At 35.2% G+C, this 19,739-nt stretch overlaps 1 protein-coding gene across 3 annotated transcripts in view; it reads right to left on the reverse strand.

The window, feature by feature from the left end:
- The window catches only part of LOC150102528 (osmosensitive cation channel TMEM63C-like), a 491,876-nt gene that overhangs the window by 165,764 nt on the left and 306,373 nt on the right, over positions 1 to 19,739 (reverse strand). For all 3 annotated transcript variants that reach the window (XM_090398766.1, XM_090398765.1, XM_090398767.1), the window contains exon 15: positions 4,519 to 4,625. In XM_090398766.1, coding sequence (XP_090254892.1) covers positions 4,519 to 4,625 — 107 coding nt within the window. The remainder of the gene's footprint in view (positions 1 to 4,518; positions 4,626 to 19,739) is intronic.

The raw sequence follows: 19,739 nt of genomic DNA on the forward strand, positions 1-19,739 counted from the left end.
TTCCTTCATAGTGATCTTAGTTGGGTGTCTGGAGGACGCTTTATCTTCAATGAACTTCTATGTTTAAACTTATTTATCCAAAAATAAATAGTCTTTAATGCTGGTGCAGAGTCCCCATGAACTGCATCTAACTCGACTTTGATCTGCAAAGCCATCCACTTCTTCAAATAAAAGTGTTTTTAACGTAACCACTGCACGAAACTCGTTTTTCTCCCTTTTTATGAAGAATGTGAACATGGTCATTTTAAATGTTTGTCAAACGAGAACTACACATCACAAGTGGCTAAAATTTTGCCAGGGGTCATGAAAAAGATGATACATGCCGACACTGGTATGAATGAACAAATTGTTTCGCTGTCTATTGGAAATTTACCAAACTTTTCAAACAACCCTTGTATTTGGAATGGAAGAGAGAATCTTGGTGGAGTGTGTATATTGCTTTAATCCCTGATATATGATGTTCGAAAATACTTGGTCTTAATCCTTTGTATTGCTTTCATCCTTCAACCTTTAAACATGCTCAGGAACAGGACAGATGTTCTCACTTATTTATGACTTTACTGCCATATCAACTACAGATGATAGATCTCGTAAAAGGCAGTTCTTGCATACTTGTATTTCTGATATTTAAATCATCTAACTGGATTAAGATTAGAGCTTCATTAGACAGTTAAGATATCCTCCTTTTATTGATGTTGGAGGTCTGAATGTGTCACAAGTATGAATGATATTCCTGGAAGTGCCAGATTACCATCATTATGTATCAGAGCAACACCTTGTAGCTTTCACTTCCTCTTTCTCTTTATCCACAATGTTAAGGAGATTCCATTTTGATGTGATACCCTAGAACAATTCTGTGCTTTATGGAGTTTTATTACAACTGGTATTCCCCACTGTAGATGTGGCTTGCAGCAGATTTTCTATGTGCCTGACATTTTTAAAACTGTTTTGGGATATCCTGCTAATCCCTTTAAACTATTTTGAATAAAGAAGAGTGACTTTTTCCCCCCTACTGGCTCTTCACCAATAGGAACTGGTGAATGACAATGGATAATGAAAAACGAAGCTACATATGCATCAGAAAACTGTTTCTATACTCAGATGCAGCCTTTTGAAGATTCATGTTAAATTTCACTATAAAGAATTTGTACTCAAAAGGATTTCAGATTCAGCAAAAGAGATCCTCACCCACCACAAAGCTACACATGGATGCTCACTAACCATGGTTACCCCAGACATTATACCATCACTTCAGCAAACTTTAGCGCTATCCCGGGATTATAGAGAAAGAGATATCATGCAGGTGAGCCTACTACCAACTAATTTTTGCCGAGTCATCTTTCTGAAACAGAGATTAAAACAATACACACATTCCACCAAGATTCTCTATTCCATTCCAAATAGAGCAGACATAGAAGTAGAGCAAGAATAATATAGTGCACAGAGGAAGAATGGAAAGAGCTTGCACTACCAATGAAAGATCTCTTCTACCACTAGCAGCTGCCCCACATGGAGGGAAATAGCAGAAAATAAAGAGATTTGCAGACTTTAAAAAATTAGAAGAACAAGTGTTTTTGCTGTTAAGAATAAAATATTGTGAGAGAATGAACAGTATGAGCAACAGTAAAGGGATGAGAAGCAAGCAAGTGACAATGTTGAAAAAAAGAGATGAGTAGAAGTGAAGCTGAAAGTAATGTGGTTATGAGTGAATGCAAACATGACTAAGTGAGACAAAAAAGAACAAGAGAATTATGAGCAAATCAAATTATGGCCAATAACTCAAATACAAAAGGAACAATGCTAGTGGAAACTTGTGAAATCTCCTTCATAGATAGAACTGATAACAAAAAAAGTTTTTAATGAATAATTTATTTAACATTAAAAATAAATACAATAAAATAAATAATCTAATAAAAAAATATAGAAGAGATCAATAAAGGGATAAAGAGCACCATCATCATCAATTTCCTGATATGAATCCTCAAGGGGGGGGGGGGTGTTCAGGTTACAATGAAAGCATTACATGATTCAGTTTACATATTAATAATCTCCTATCAACCATTTCTCTCCAAATTAGCCTAATATTTGTCAGCACTCCAATATTATCATATCTAAATTTCATTTTTCTAAAACACTTCTGGCTGTCAATCCACTTGAACCTTGGTGTTCTTCTAGGACTTTTCCTGTCATCTTGGGCATCAAACACCTGTTTTGCTAACCTTTCCACTCCCATTTTATTTAAGTGATCATACCTCTTTAGATTAGCCCTGCTCTCTCTCTCTCTCACACACACACACACAAACAATGTCAAGTTCCTTCCTAATGTCTTCATTTTTAATATGATTATGCCATTGATGGCATCTGTTCAGGTCCCCAATTTTTCTAAGAACTTACATATCTGGGGTTTCTAATCTTTGATCAAATGCTTTATTCCTAACTTAACTCTTTGATCCATAACTTAAAACTGGTTTGAACACTGTCTTGTATACTGCTAATTTGGCATCTTCATGAGCAACTGTGCTTAAATAGTTGAAATATTTTGCTTGTTCTGTGGGCTATCCATTCAGAATGCAGCTGAAGTTTACTATGCAACTGTGAAATTTGTTACAGCTATTTTTCAATCTAGTTAGAAAATCCTGGGGACTTGCACTGGATGTGTTTAGGAGTACATCATCTGCAGAGAGCTAAGTTTGATATCTCCAATATCAAATTTATCAGATGATGGTATAAAAAGCACATCAATAAAATGCAGAAAGAATAATTAAAACTCCAAATGCTGTCTACCATACGCTAATATGAGAACACCTATAAAGTAAACAGGACTCTTGAAAATCATGATAATCTGAGCAAAGTTCAGAAAATGCATGTTAGATAGTGAGTTTGTGGAAGCCAGAAATGCAAGCCTTCACTCTAGTGCTCTAGATGTTCCAGAATTAAACCTGGGTGAAAAAGTCAAAGTGTGCTTTAACATCTAGAAGTATGGACTCAATTCCACTATGACATGAATGCTTGCAAATGTCTTGAGGTGGCACATTTTCAGTACCTGGAATGAGACCACTCCTGCCTATTAAAAAAAGCCTTGAGATACTTGAAAACACTGTTTAGTTTCTAGAGCTGGGTTCATGGATTATTTAATCCTTAGTCCAATCCATGGTACTAGATGAGCTAGATTTCCAGCCTTCTATTCATTGGTGCAAATGCTATTTAAGAGCACTCTACTCTCATTGCAAAGAATAACATCTCACAGTCATTTTGAGTCTGCACGGTTAGCCTAGTGACTATGCACTTTGCAACCATATGCCTGGGAAAGGAGTATCCTCAGTTCGATTTCCATCACCGACGTGAGGAGCTTAAGGATCTTTCTCAGACATAGCCAAATTAGCCGGTCTTTGGGAGGTGTGGACAGCAGGGTTTTTCCTCCCGTAAGCAGGCAAACCAGCCTCCTGAACACACGCAGATTACAGTCATGAATACCGCCCTTAGGGGATGCAGCAGAGGAGAGATGAACCGACTGCATCAATCCGTTGGAAGTCCCCCCCCCAAAAAAAAATGGGGGAGGGGACTCAACCCATCCTAGATGGATGACGGATGAGAAGGATAGGATAGTCATTTTGAATCAAAGCAGAATGCTGGCACATACAAATACATGGAATAGTGAGCTACATTAATATTATGCTAATTTTCATCAGGGATTGAAGTGCATACTTGAACTCGTAAACCGGTTGGTCGATTGGTAGAGCCTCTGCTACTAATGGCTCAGTTAAGTAAGTTTGAAAGCAGTTAGTAGTTGGAAGGGGCCCAATCATTCGATGCTGTTGGCACACTCTCCCTCGATGAGTCTTTGGACTCCCTGGAGGTGTCAAATAATAATAATAATAATACTCCTACTAATTGTAAATTAAAAAGCTATGTTATAAAGATTCCTCACACTCTAGATGGGATTTAAATAGCTTTTTCTCCTAGGGCACATGTTGCATTGCCCCTCTAACAATGTTACACATTAAAAAAAGCACTAAGGAGAGAAAACAAGATTTTTTAAAAGTGTGGTGGACAAATCATTTGAATGCACTGCTAGAATGGATGGAGAGTACACTGCACTGGATACATTCACAGCAAGATATGACAGGTATTGTAATCCAAAGAGCAGATAGCCCTTTTACACTGTCTTTCAGCTCCAAACAATCCTGAATAAATGAAAGGTCCAAATATCTGTAACACAACTAATACATCATTTTCCACACAGCTAAGGCATGGCATAGCAATGTCACAGTTGCTATGTCATGCCTTATTGTATGCCATTGGGCAACAATGCCAATATTAAAATAACTATTTTTACAAGATCCAAAATTTATTATATATAAATAAAAGAAACTTAAAAGAAATTAAGATAGAGAAATTCTGATAAATGCTCATGTCTCAAAGTAGCCTAGCATATTCTATGAATTTTATGCCACGATGATGTGATATAATGGAACAATTATACTAATACAGAAAATTAGTACAATCACAAAAACATACCTTGTCCAGTGTGATAAAAACTGATCAGAATAGGTAACTATAACAGGCAACAGTGCAGACATCAGCCACATTAATAATGTAGGAAGAAATTCTGATAAAACAGGACTCTGCAATAAACAAATATTGTATAAATTGCTAAATGTAAAGCTTTTTTAAAACATGACACAGTACTAATATACATAATTTATTTTCATTTTTTAATGTATTAATAAAAAAATTCTATGCAATATACTTATTTGAATGTAAGCCAACTGTAATCACCAAATCAAGTTTTCATCTCTCTTTTTGTCATTAAAGCAACTTGTAGTTCTTCTTCTTCTAGGAAATACCAGAGGAGAAACATCTAAATTTCTTCATTTTTTATTCTACAAGTTCCTACTAACAGGTATTAGTAATAACTGATGTACTGAAAAGGATACTGTTCCTTGATTTTTTTTTTTGTCATGAAATCATATTTTCTTCTGTCAAATGCTAAATGATATTCTAACTGAAGTCTCCTGAAAAATGAAGACTGTTTAGGAGTGCATTTCTCATATTTGTAGAAATTAAAGATGGAAATTCAAACTTACATGATAGTAAATTTAAATAGATCTAAATCCTTTCTTTTAGGCTTTAAATTTAAATAGATCTAAAATTTGCCTAGGTAACAAAAGGCATCTTCAGTACATTAATAATGGAACACAAAATAAAATGCAATAAGATAATTAATTTTAAAAGAGCCACCACTAAAACTACAGCACAAGTAAGATAGTAGATAGTCAGTAGATTTCTAATTTAAAAATAATTAATATAATAAGAATATCAGGAATTTACATGATTGATACAATAATATTTCCCATAAAGGTGACAACTGAAGGCACTCAGATCTGGTTAAGTTGGGTTGGTGTAGAAAGGCCTCATAGCTCTCTTTGTATAACCACTCTACAAGGAATCTACTTACATGTAATAGTTTTTTTCCAAAGTACAATATCTTTTTTGAGTGGCATGTTCTGCTAGACCAGACTGAGACTGCTCAGGTTTGTAATACTACATATACAATTTATGTTCATCATGAAAGATAGCTGCAGATTTGCAAACCTATCCAAAGTAAGACAAACCACTAGAGCAAGGATTTCTCTACTTTCCTTTCCAGTGAGGCAAGGAAAGTAGAAATCTTCCTGGTAGGATAAAAGGACACTGCCATATTAAGGTCTTAAAACTTCAGCAATATGTTCAGAAATTCCTTTAATATACAAAAGTGGAATCCAAGAGATATCTTCAATAGATTTCGAGACTGGTAGCCCAAAGTTATTAAAAGCTTTCTTTATAAAGGACTAATTAAAACCATTCTTCATAAAGGCAAATTTGATATAATTCAATTCTTGCTATAGGTCTTGTGGAATATAACCAGAATTCTCAACCATGTGGAAGGGCTTATGCGTTCGTCGTACATGTTGATTGCATTTTAACGGCATAGATGCGAACACAGATTGATAAGAAAATAACTATTTATTGACTTAATTGCTAATATTTCACTGGTATTCTATCCAGCATCTTCAGAGCACACAAAGAAAGTTTGTTACAGTAGCATGACAACTACAATCCAGTATAACAATGGGACTAGTATGAGCAATTGTAGTGTGCAACACAAAGACTAAAGTCCTAATTAGGTGACATCTAAGTTGAAAAAAACAAAAAAAAACTGTTGTCGATGTCTATGTTGATGATGTGTTTGCTATTTGGTCACATGGCCCAGACACATTGAATACATTTTTAGTGCATTTAAATAGCCAGCACTCAAAAATCCACTTTACAATGGAACTAAAAGCTAATGACTGTCTGCCCTTCCTGGACACACTAATCACACATCTTCCAGAAAGTTCCTTAACATTCTCACTTTATAGAAAACCCATGCATACAGGGAGATATTTACACAAACAATCACACCATCACCCATCTCAACAATATGGTATTCTAAAAATACTAACCCAGAGAGCTAGAGCAATTTGTTTCAATGACATTGCTCTCATTGCTGAACTTTCTCACCTACGTCACACCTTCCTGACCAATGGCTATAATCCCCATAAGATAGATAAAATACTAAATGCTCCACAGAAATCCCCCCACTGTCTACACCACAGAAGACTACAACAAAACTGTCACCATCCCATACATTAAAGGCACATCTGAAAAGATATCTAGGGTCTTAACAAACACCAACCACACACCATATTTAAACCTAATGTGAAATTGGCAACTCTCATCCTTTCACCTAAGAACAGATTCTCTCCTTTATCACATCCAGGATTCTATGAAGTGCCCTGTTCATGTCATCGAGCCTACTATGGGCATACAGGAAGAACTGTGGACATCTGCCTCAGTGAACACAAAAAATATATCTGCCATTTTTGCTATGGCAAGTCAGGTCTAGCAGACCATGCTTTGGATACCCACTGCACACAGGATCGATTCAAAAAAACAAAAGTGCTGCACAGAAGCTTTTACAAGTCAGAGAGGTTGTTTCCTGGAATCAACAGAAGCCTTGAAACATACTCCAAACCTCAACAAGTATGGCTGCATAAATTTACCAAAGATTTGGGAGACAGTCATCCTAAGACCAAATTAATACCTGCTTTCTCTCTCTGTTTTTTTTTTTTTTGTCAACTTAGATGCCACCTACTTAGGACTTTAGTCTTTGTGTTGCACACTATAATTGCTCATACTAATCCCATTGTTATATCGGATTGTGGTTGTCATGCTACTGTAACAAACTTTATTTGTGTGCTCTGAAGATGCTGGATAGAATACCAGCAAAATATTAGCAATTAAGTCAATAAATAGTTATTTTCTTATCAATCTGTGTTTGCATCTATACCGTTAAAATCCAATCAACATGTCAAAGGAACGTTCTTGAAAAGAGATATCGCAACTAATCATGATATCCGAAGGTTCTAAATGAACCTTATTGTTGTATCAAAATTATGTAAATTGTTGTCTTATATTAATTTATTTTATTTATAAATTTGTGTTTTAAAATCTAAGGAGTTCTTGATATGCAAAGCAGATTTTTCCAGTAAAGAAAAATAAAAACATAGCCAAGTATTTCTAAACTTCATATGTAGGGCAGCTGATACAATCTATTACTGATCTTAATGAGCCTTCAGATATTATGATTTACTTAAACAAGATTTTCCTCTGGACATTATCCAACTTTCTGACTTTGTAATCCACTCTGGTTATTTCAGTGTGCAAAACAAACTATATCAACACACTGAAGTGTTGGGTAGTCTTTTCTCTCTCTCTCTCTCTCTTTTTCTCTCCTACTCTTGCTAATTACTATATGGAGCATTTTAAAGATCATCTCCTTAAAGACATTCCTCAAATCTGCACATGGTACAGATATGTGGATGATATTTTTGCAATATGAAATAGTTCTCCATCAGATATGAAATTTGTCTCAAAAATAAATATGCTTCACCTGAGAATTCAATTTACCTTGAAGGGGAAAAAAATTAACTATCCTTTTTAGATATATTGATTTTTCATCAGCCAGATGGTAATTTGCAACTTTCAGTTTTTTTTTTTTTTTTTAAGAGAAACATAACTGACTGTTATATTGATACTACTTATCATTATCCCAGTCAACAAATTGAAATCATGACGATCTCATCACATCATGCTCATAGTACTTCCACCAAAGACCAACTACATAAACAATTGAATTATATCAAATCTGCATTTGTGATAAATAGTTTTAATGAATACTTTATATAAAAAAAGCTTTTAACAGTTTAGGCTAGTCTCCAGATCTGAAAATCTCTTTTCAAGTCCACTTCCATATATTAGAGGAATTTCTGAACATACTGCAAAAGCTTTAAGACCTCTTAACATTGCAGTGGCCTTTTCAGAAAGATTTCTACTTTCCTTTCCTCATCCAATGAAGCTTTCTCCACTCAGCTTTCCAAGTGTATACTGGCTCCCTTGCTTTTGTGGCCTGTTTTACTTTGGGCAGTCTGGAAGACCTGAAGTGATCTGTTGTGAGAAACACAAATCATATATCCAGTATCATGAACCTGAGTAGCCTGGCCTAGCAGTATGTGTCATCTAGACTAAACATAGGGTTCTTAGGAAGAAAACTAAACTTATATAAAAGTAGATTCCTTTAGAATGGTAATACAAAGAGACCTGTGAGGACTTTCTCACAAACCAAACTTAAACAGATGTGATGGCCTTTATGGGAAATATTATTGTATCAATCTTATGTAAATTACTGGTTACTGTCTTATATTAATTTATTTTATTTATTAATTTTTTAAATTAGGTATTTACTGACTGTATTGCATCTTACTACTGCTGTAGTGGCACTTCTAAAATTAATTCTTTGATTACATTTTATATTGTATTCCATTGTTAACATAATGAAGATGCCTTTGATACTTGAACAAAAATTTTACATCTATTAAATTTACTTCCTCATAAGCTTGGGTTTCTATCTTTAATTACTACAAACATAATAGCTTATGTACCTATTTTGATTTATTTTGATATTGGTATAGATGGAATAGCATATATGCTTTTCCTGTTGTTGAAATCCATGACAACAGAACGTGGGAGAAGGGGGGGGGTTAAAATTCTTAAGCTTTTGCTGCATATTCCTAGCAATTTAACTTCTATCTAAAGACTGAAGCATACATACATACATATAAATGACTACCTAGCCACAGTAACAGTGCAGTTCCTGCATAAGCATGGCACTCTTTTTTTTTTTTAAAAAAAACTTAGAAACAACTATGTTTACTTGTTCTGATGTATAACAGTAGAAATCAAATATTTTATTTCTTTCTATTATGCATGCACATGATTTAATCCATATTTAATATATGGAAATATATTAGTACACAAAGACAAAACTGACAGATCTTAAAAAAGAGTAGTATTAGTAGTAAGGAAAGATATTGTGTTACTTGCTGTTGCCAGTACTGGTTTTTAAGTTTGTGTATGACTTTTTTGTATGACTGTATTGTATTTTGTTAGGATTTTAGTGTCTCCGTATTGCACCCAATTGTATTGACTGTAATTCAAGATGGTGGCCAACAGTTTTAGTACCTCACCCAGCATGCCACCATTTAAAGACTACATTATTTGTAACATAGTTGATGATTTTGCAACTTGATACACATGCATCCCACAGTTTAAGAATGTGACAGATGCAGGATGGGAATGTGTATGTATGCATGAAAGGCAGGCAGTAGGAGGCACTGGGAGATACAAGTATCTCAATCTCAAGACTAAGCAGCAGTGGAGATAGTGCTTCAGAAATGGGCAAAATTCAATTTCTGGAAACCAGTAGTGTGTTGGAGGATGGAGAGAATATTAAAGACTTAAATATGGAGTTGACCTTGGGCAGTGTAACAGGCCATGAATGTGTGTGAATGTAAACTGAAAGCAGGATGTATGGAAAGAAAAATAGAACTGCTAAGAAAGGAGATGAACGGAGTGAAGACTAAGTTGAGGAGGGTGAATGAAGATATTAGGAGGATGGACAGGTTGACTAATGCGAGTAGGTATAAGAGAATGGCATCTGAGAGCAAGGGAAAGAGAAAGGTGAGAGAATGGGACAGACAGGGGAAGAGAGGAGATTACTGAAAGTTGAATGTGTGGAAGCCAGGTATAGAGAGAAGAGAGGAAGGAGGGAGAGTGGGTGAGCAAGGAGAGAGAGATATTGGAAGCTGTAAGAGTCAGGGATGCCAGTGCAAGAAGGATGAATTTATCTGTTCGGAGTGTCGTGTATGGAGATTTGATGATTCAGGGTGTGCAGAGTAGAGTGAGAGAGGAACGCTTGCCTGGCAAAAATGTGCAGAAGATGATAGTAATGGTTGGGATGAATGGCTTGAGAGGTAGCATGAATCACGTACCATGAGATTTGAGGTCAACATTAGGGATAGTGCAGAAAAAATGTCTGAGAAAAGATAGTGAGCATGTTGCCCTGGTATGATAATGCAGAGTGGAGGAGAAGAGTAGTGATGATGAATGGGATGATAGCGAGAATGTGTAGGAAGAGAGGTCTGGAATATGTGGAGTATATTTGAGGATAGAAGAGTGCTATATGCTAGATAGATTACATTTAAATGTAAAAGGTGAGACTGTTGTTTTCTAGGCAAGTGAGTATGTCAGGGCAGGGAAACTAGAATTCACAGGTAGAATGTAGCATGGATGGCCTCAAGTGGGGAAAGCAGTTTGGTAATGGCTATAAGAATACTGGCAATGCAGTAGTTTTTCTGTATACAAATGCTAAGAGCATAAGGAATAAAGGGAGTGAATCTCTGACATTAAATGACTCAGTCTCTCTCTCTCTCTCTCCAAAGATTGCTGGTATTGATGAAGCTTGGTTAACTGAAGAGGATGTTCAAATAAGGATAGAAACTGAAGGGTAAGAATATTGAATTGTATATATGAATAGACATATAGAGGTATCAAAATGGAAAGAATTTATTTGGAATTAGACAAACAATTATCTTAGACTTAGAAACCAGCTTACAGCAGTACAATGAATGAAAGAATTTAAAGGAAGAGAAATACTTAATAAAGCAGTTTAATTTGTTATGTGACGAGTTGGAGGAAAAATGATAGTGGATGGATTACCTTGCTGGATGGAGATGGGAATCTGGTGACCAAAACAGATGACATGGTTGAACTATTTAATGATCACCATTAGAGTGTTTCATCCTGCTACAGCAAGCTATATTCCTAGAGGGATAATGAGTGACAAAGTGTTAGAAGTGAAGGAAAAGGATATATTCCAAATACTGAATGTTAATAAGGTAGGGAGACTAGATGAAATTTCATGACATGTTTTAGGGGAATGTGTTATGGAACTGGCTGTTTAATGAGTCTTGCAATGGAACAGGTTCCTGGAAAGTAGGAGGGTAAAATAGTACCATTGCATAAAGGTAGTCGTAGAATGGAGGCATTAAACTATAGACCTTTTATATTTCTTCTGTAGTTGCTAAGATTTCAGAGAAATTGGTAAGAATTTGACTTCAAATTTTTTAGGAAATGACAACATATACTAAAATATTAATTAAAAAACTTTAATCAATACCTTCCAATATTTCAGCAATGTTACATTGCCATCTTCTGGGAACATAAAACTATGATATGTGTACACAGGCACTAACAACGAGCAAATGAGGCTGAAGAAGGCAACTGGTGTTGGTCCTAGAGTCCTAAAGGTGCCCCCTAGCAGGCTAAATTGGGTAGTCTTGGCTGTTGGGCTTATGTTCTAAGGATGCAAGCTTCCTAAATTTGGGGCAGTCTCATGTACCTAAATTTGTTGAGATTTGGGAAGTTTTTTTTTTAGAGCTGAGGCTGATTCCAGGAACAATCTTTCCTATTTATATTTGCTAAGGTGCAGTAAAGTGGCTTTCTTCCAGCATATTCTGTGGTGGGTATCTAGTGCATGGTCTGCAAGTCCTGAATGGCTACTGGTGAAACTCGGGACTTGCAGACCATGAAGAAGTGGTGAGTAAAAGGATAAGTAGCAAGTTTTTTGCATGGAGAGCAGTAGAAGCAAAGAATGCATTTCTTAAGAGCATGATGAATGTGCAAGCAGTGGATGAATTTAAGGAGTGGTATGATAGACTGTGCTGATCTACATTGATGAGTCTTGTGACTCCATGGAGATCAAGAAAATAATAAAAATCTTTTTTCTTTAATTACAAGGATTTCTGATCTCTCAAACTCATACAAGGATTGCATTCAAACAATTTGCACAAATGTTTGTGTTCACCAATCAGTTGTTGATGCAGAAGTATGTCTATTTAAGTTCCCAGAAAGCACATATAAATGTTTCTGTGGAAACAAACACTTTAGCAGATTAATAAAAAAAAACAAAAAAACTTTGCATTTTATTTTGTTTTGTTTGTAATGGAAATGCAGTCACTTCAAGATTAGAATAGAGGAAGAGGACTGCACAAGTTTCTATGAACATGCAATCACATTTGAAATTACTTGTAACATTCTAATTAGGTTTCAATGCACTCTGAAAATAGTATGCTCCACAATATTTAACTGAAGAAAGCCATGCACTTTTTCTGTTCATTTATTTTGAACACCCTCAAAATGTCAAATATATAAGAAGTAGCATGAACAATGGGTCTGGTAGCCAACAGAAAAAAGTGACTGATCATTATTTGCTAAGGGAAAGAGAAGCCAGTTTCTGTATGAGATTGGATGTTTTAAGTAAAATTAATATTTTGAAAACTAAGTATACCTATGGATGTCATTTTCATAAAGGATAGCAACTGTAATGATTAGTGAATTTTTGTTGCAATCCACAAATGAAAAACCCATAATTTATTAGCAACATGAGAAGTTGAGGATATTGAACTATTGGATAGAAGAAAATTGTTCACATTTATTTTCAACAAATACAAGTGCTAGGTTGTAATTTCTGGAAGAAAATGTGCAGAATTTCTAGAATTACTTGAGTGTTCTTTGAATGATAAGGATTTTAATGAGCGTGATGGTTTGAAATTCAGCAAAGCATAAGCAGCATAATAAACCATGATCACTATTCAATCTTGTTGAATCAATCCATAAATTAAGTAAAATGAATTGCAAGAAGAAATTCCATAGGACAGAGATAAATCAAAAGCAGGAATTGTTCATAGCAACCTACAAAGTTAAACTACGAATAGATGGAAACTAGTTGTTGCTCATTTCTTCACATTTCAGAGATGTTATTTACTAATTCTGCAAGAGAATTTTTATAGAAATATTCACAGAAGACACACAGAACAGAAACTTGGACATCTGTAGAAAAGCAAGGGATAGTGATGGATCACTGTTCACACAGACTGCTTTCTATTGAATGGTCAAAATTTTTTTTTTTTAAGAAAGGCTTGAGGCTACTTGGCAAAGGAAGATTAAATCATAGTGGGTAAATTGAGTTTTAAAAAGGACAGCAGCTGCACAGAAGAACATTAATGCCTCTCTTTTTTTTTTGAATACTGATGTATCCATAGCAGTGATGTTTCACAAGTCAATAGAAACTTGTGATTATCATTTTCTCAAGAAGAGAACTATGTTTTGATAGTATCAACATTCATAAGGTTGTGTTAGCCATGATGGAGAATAGCCAGGATTTCAGTCTTTAAAACATCTAGGCTGCTTAAGAGTCAAAGAAATATAACTGGAAAGAGACATTTACACTGCCTGTAAAGAACCAGCAAGGAAATCTGCCTCAATGTCCAATCTTAATTACACTGTTGTGTATAATGATATTAAAACTAAATTAATTAAAAGTTAGTTTAGTAATTCCAGTATTTCATCTCTGTTACAAAGACATATCTGAGGATAAAAGATAACTATAACTGTGCCATTTGTGTGCACATGCAACACCTAAATTACATGATTGTTTTGTCTTTATTATGGTGAGGTATAGTAGTCATTCTCCATTTAATTCTGTGCAAAGTTAGACTACTGTCAACTAGATTGATCTACAACTGTGGAGGCAAATGTAATTCTTATGTTCTTCAGGATGGATTGTAGCAGATCTTCTAATTTGTCCATAAGCCAATATAGGTAAGGAACTTTATGTATACCTAGAACTGATGATAGGAGTCTTTAAGGAAGTACATAAGAGAGCAGCCAGCTCAGTGTATAGTTTGAAAGCAGTGCAGTAATTTTCAGAACAAGTTAGCTTCCACCCCCCACACATTTTCCTCACTTTTTCTTTAGTTTTGCGTATATGGCTATGATGAAATATGCAGTGTTATCACCAATCAGTTTCTGTAAAACTGAGAGAAGTTAACGAATCAACACTATACTGTTGATTTCTAGAATAAGAAATTTTTTTTTTGGTAAAAACTGTTGCTGCTCATATTTGGTTAAGAAATATATTTATTTTTCTCTTATAAACTTTAAATGAACAAATTAAATTGCATTTAATTTGCAAAAAGAAAAAATAAATTAAGTTGCATAAATACAAGCAGTTGCCAACAATAACTTATTTATGCACTGGCTTTTGGGTGAGGAGCTTCTCATTTCATAAGAGAGTAAACTTTGATATACTGCTACTTCACTAAATGAAGAAGATGGAAGCAACGTGACTTCCCCTCACCTCAGTTTCCTTTGTACATGCATATTCATTTGATGACAGAAGTATTCTATATTAATCTTAAGAAGCTAATATTCAACAATTCAAATAAAAATACAGTTCAATTGTGCTTTTTTACCCTTTACCAATCATCTTCTTTTTCTATATGCATCATCCATATTTATTCTTTTTAAAAGAACCATGCTCATTGATTGAAATAGACATTAAAAAATTTAAAAAAAGCACAACATTCAACTTGTACTTATCCAGAATGATCACATTATTCATTTTTCTACCAAAAGTACATAAAAGAAAATTTCAATCACTATTTGCCTATTTAAGGAGTAGTATTAAATAATACTATCTCTCTTTTTTTTCTTTTTAATATGATTCTAAAGCCTTTTCAAGATTTACTTAGTTGCATGAAAAAAAAGTTGTTTATAAGAATGATTATCATAAATATATCGAATCCTAAATTTCAACAAAAATTATAATTTTCATTTTGTTTTCTGCAACTGGTTATAATTTTCATTTTACAGAACTCCTAACTTTTCCAGTACTGAATTATGAAGTATTGTAGTCACTTCTAAACTATTAAAAGTATATGAACAATTCCAGAAATATCTTTAAAGACAAATTTCATTTATCTGCTTGATTATATTTATACATTTCACAAAAGATTATATGTTATTAAGAGAGACCTCCAGAGAGTCAGGTACTCATCTAGAGAGGCCACATTACCTACACCAGCTCTTTTACCTGTTCTTAAACTCACTAAAACTACCTGCACTCACCACATCAAACAGCAATCCAATCCAATTACTCACTACTCCATAAGAGAAAGATTGAGCTTTCATTCCCTTCTTGAGAGCATTCATTATCAACTTCTAAGGATGCCCTCTTGTCCTTTCCTCACCCTTCCATAAAATGAAAAATTCCATTTACTGATATCCTTATGAACCTTTCAGATGTTTGTAAGTCTCCATCATATCACCCCACTTTTTCCTGTTTTCTTAGTCCACAAGTCCTCAGTCAATCTTCATAATCTGCATTCCACAATTCCAATATCATCTTTAACACTCTTTCCACTGTATAAAAATCACCTTGTAGACCAGACATGTGCACAATAGTCTGAGTGAGGTCTTTTCAAGACCTTGTAAAGAGGAAAAATAACTTATCTTTACATTTCAATATCTGCTTCAGCATAGCAATTATTCTCTGAGTTGTATTTGCAATTTTTGCTATATGGACTTGAACTTCAACGATTTATGACCCTAGCCCGATCAGTTTCTTTTAGCATAATCCCACCAATATATAAGACATTGGATAGATATTTAGTCAGACCAAAGTGCATGACTTTACATTTCCATTGAACCAATGGCCACTGTTGCATACCCACAATTCCAGTCTATTCAAATCACTCTGCAAATACTGCATCAGCCACATTCCTGATTATTCTGCTTATCTCTGCATCACCAGCAAATAGTTGTATGTATCCTGTCAAATCCTTCCCAATGTCATTAACAATAGACCAAGGATTGATCCTTGTGGTACACCACTGGCCACCTTAAATCTTGCAGACAAATGTCCCTCATATATAACTTTTTGATATCTATCAGTCAGCCATCCTCTTATCCATGCTAATATTTCATAATCCAAACCCACATTTTCCAATTTATACAACAGTCTTCCATGCTATATTTTCAAAATTCTTAGCATAAATCTAAGAGTATCATGGAGTATCCATTCCTCTTGTCTAAATAAATTTTAGTAGCAAGGCTTATACGTTTGTCATACATAACTGGTAATTAGTTTACGGAATTAACAACGCATAAAGTATATTAATTAAAGGTAACTTTAATAAATAACTTCTATATTTCGGCAACGTCACATTGCCATCTTCAGGAACATAAAGATATGGTATGTGCATGCAGGCACTAACAAAAGCAAATGAGGAAGAAAGCAAGAAACTAATATTGTTCTTAAAGTCCTAATGGTGCCCTCTGGTGGGCTAATTTGGTTGACTTGGCAGTTGGGCTGAAGTTCTCAAAATGTAAGTCGCCCAAATTTGGGGTAGTTTCATGCACCCAAATTTGTTGAGGTTAGGAACGTTTTTTAGAGCTGCTGAAGATTCCTTGAATAATCTCGTATTTAAACTTGCTGCGGTGTATTATTTTTGTTTTCTTCCAACGAATTCTATGGTGGGTATCTAAGGCATGGTCTGCCAGCCCAGAGCGGCTGTACTGGTGAAACCGGATGTAGTCTTGGTGTTCTGAAATCCTGATATTTGTTATTCTGCCTGTTTGGCCAAAGTAGGACAATTTGCAGCTGCAAGGGACCTGGTATACACCAGGTAGGTCTAGGGGAAGTTTTTTTATAACAACAAAAAAAACAACAAAAAAATGCAAGATCTCATATGTGACAGTTCCAGGTATCAAAGTATACGTCGAGACCCTACAATGTCGCAAAAGAAAAAAGTCCGAAAATTACTGAAAAAAGTGACATCATGGCCCAAAGAAATCATCAGGAAAATAAAACCAATTCATGTTAAAACACCCCGTATTTATGGATTACCAAAAATCCACAAAACTAATGTCCCCCTACGCCCCATAGTTGATAGCATAGATAGTCCCACATATAAACTGGCCCGGCATTTAGCTAAGTCGCTTGCCCCTCTTACTGGCAACTCCTCTACTTTTGTAAAAAATTCAATCCATTTCAAAACACTGGTTAAAAATCTAATCCTAAAAAATTCAGACATAATGGTTAGTTTCGATGTCACCTCCCTATTTACCAATGTACCACTTATAGACACTCTTGATTTAATCAAGTCTAAATTTCCCCCAGATATTTTTGAATTATTTCAATTTACCATGAATGCAGGTTACTTTACATGGGGGGAGAAAATTCTACAAACAGATTAATGGTACTGCTATGGGTTCCCCCCTCTCCCCCCCGCTAGCAAATTTTTACATGGAACACTTTGAAAACAAAGTACTTACCACAGCTACATACAAGCCACAAGTTTGGTTGCGCTATGTAGATGATGTGTTTGCCATCTGGCCCCATGGACAAGACACTTTGGACGCTTTTGTCACCTACCTAAACAGCCAACACCCCAAAATTCACTTCACAGTAGAAAAAGAATCAAATAACTGTCTACCATTCCTTGACACATTAGTCACCCGCCTGTCAGATGGATCACTATCTTTTTCTATTTACAGGAAGCCTACACACACAGGAAGATACCTACATAAACAATCGCATCATCATCCAGTCCAACAGTATGGCATTTTAAAAACACTTACACACAGAGCCAGAGCCATTTGTTCTAACGATACAGCTCTGACCACTGAACTCCAGTACCTGCGCCATACGTTCTTAGCCAACGGCTACAATCCCTACAAAATAGAAAAAATACTACATAGGCCCATTACTCCGCCCCCCCCCCAATACACAAGAATACAACATGACCATTTCCATTCCCTATATCAGAGGTACATCGGAAAAGATAGCCAAAGTATTGTTGAAACATGGCCTTCGCACCACCTTCAAGCCTCATGTCAAGCTGGCAACTCTGATCCGCTCGCCAAAGGATAAACTTCACCCTTTAGCACACCCAGGAGTGTATGAAGTTCCATGTGACTGTGACTTGGCCTATTATGGGCAAACAGGAAGATCAGTGAACATCCGCCTGGAAGAACATGAAAGATACATTCGCTACTATTACTATGGCAAGTTGGGACTGGCAGACCACGCTTTGGGCACTCCTTCACACAGGATTAGATGGAGAAAAACAAATGTGCTATTTAGGAGTCGTTATAGATCTGAAAGATTATTTTTTGAGTCAGCAATGGCTTTGAAGAATTCTCCCAACCTTAACAAATATGGTTGCATTAATTTGCCAAAAATTTGGGAGACGGTTATCGTAAGAAAAACTCCTGGATAACTGCTGCTTTTTTTTTTTTTTTTTTTTTTTTTTTTTCCCGTTAGAGGGCGCCAAAAATAGGACTGTAGATCTTTTGTCTTTTGCAATTACATTGTTTCACTCACTCACTGTCACGTTTACATGTGTATTGTGCTCTGATGATGCCGAGTTGAAAATCAGCGAAATATTAGCGTTAATAAAACATCCTTGTGGATAAAAGTGTTTGTGGTGTTGTTAATACCGTGAAAAATAAGTCATGAATTAGTACTTGTAACTTTTAGCTGTTCCCAAAACTGAAGAATGTCTTGAAAGGATGCAGATTTTCTGACATCCATCATGTGATGACAGTAAGAAAAGCATTCCAGAAGAAGGGTTACAGAAATGTTTTGAACAATAGCAGCATGGTGTAGCTAAGTGCAATACTGCACAAGGAGATAACTTCAAAGGTAATAGTAGCCACTAGTCTAGAGGTAAGCAAATATAGTTTTTACATGTATATTCTGAGAATTTAAGTTTCACACCTTGTATCACTATCAACAGTAACATCAAAAGAAGAAATTTCTTATTTGTATGTTTTCTTCATGTAATATATACACACTGCTATGCTGGAAAACTCTGTAATGACTAGTCCATGTTTTGAACACAAATACAGCAGGTACTTTAACTTTACTTTTTTCTTCAGATTTTCCCAAACATTTCTACATATGTCTGATATTAATTTCCTACTCTGCTGCTTAGATTTCCAAAAGAGATCTTTGTTCTTTGTGTCAACTTTTATCTCTAATGACTTAAGAAAATTCCTACACTTCTCCCATAGTTCAATCTACTGAAGGACCATAGACACAATTAAGTCTCTGTCTAATTTCCCCATTTGAAACTTGCCCATATCACTCTTCTTGATTCTACATGCCATTGAAGAAGTTTATTTTCATGTTTATTGAATACTGCTAGCAAATGGTATAAAGTGTTATATTGACTACTATACAATGTTATATTTATGCTGTTGCATAAATATAACATTGTATAGTTATTATTTAGTAGTATTACCTGTTTTAATCAGCTTTGCTTTGGTCTCTTCAATTAGGTGAATGTGATATTTTTCTAATTCCGCTTCTTTTCCTGTTATACTTCTCAGAGTGATGGTGCTTATCTCTCATTCTGCTGAGGTTGTTCTAGTAACACTCTTCACCGTTTGTGCTGGTTTCCAGAAAACAG

The sequence above is a fragment of the Typopeltis vanoorti genome, chromosome 10 (genome assembly GCF_054136105.1).
Source record: "Typopeltis vanoorti isolate ZY-2024b chromosome 10, IOZ_Tvanoo_1.0, whole genome shotgun sequence".
NCBI classification, from domain to species: domain Eukaryota; kingdom Metazoa; phylum Arthropoda; class Arachnida; order Uropygi; family Thelyphonidae; genus Typopeltis; species Typopeltis vanoorti.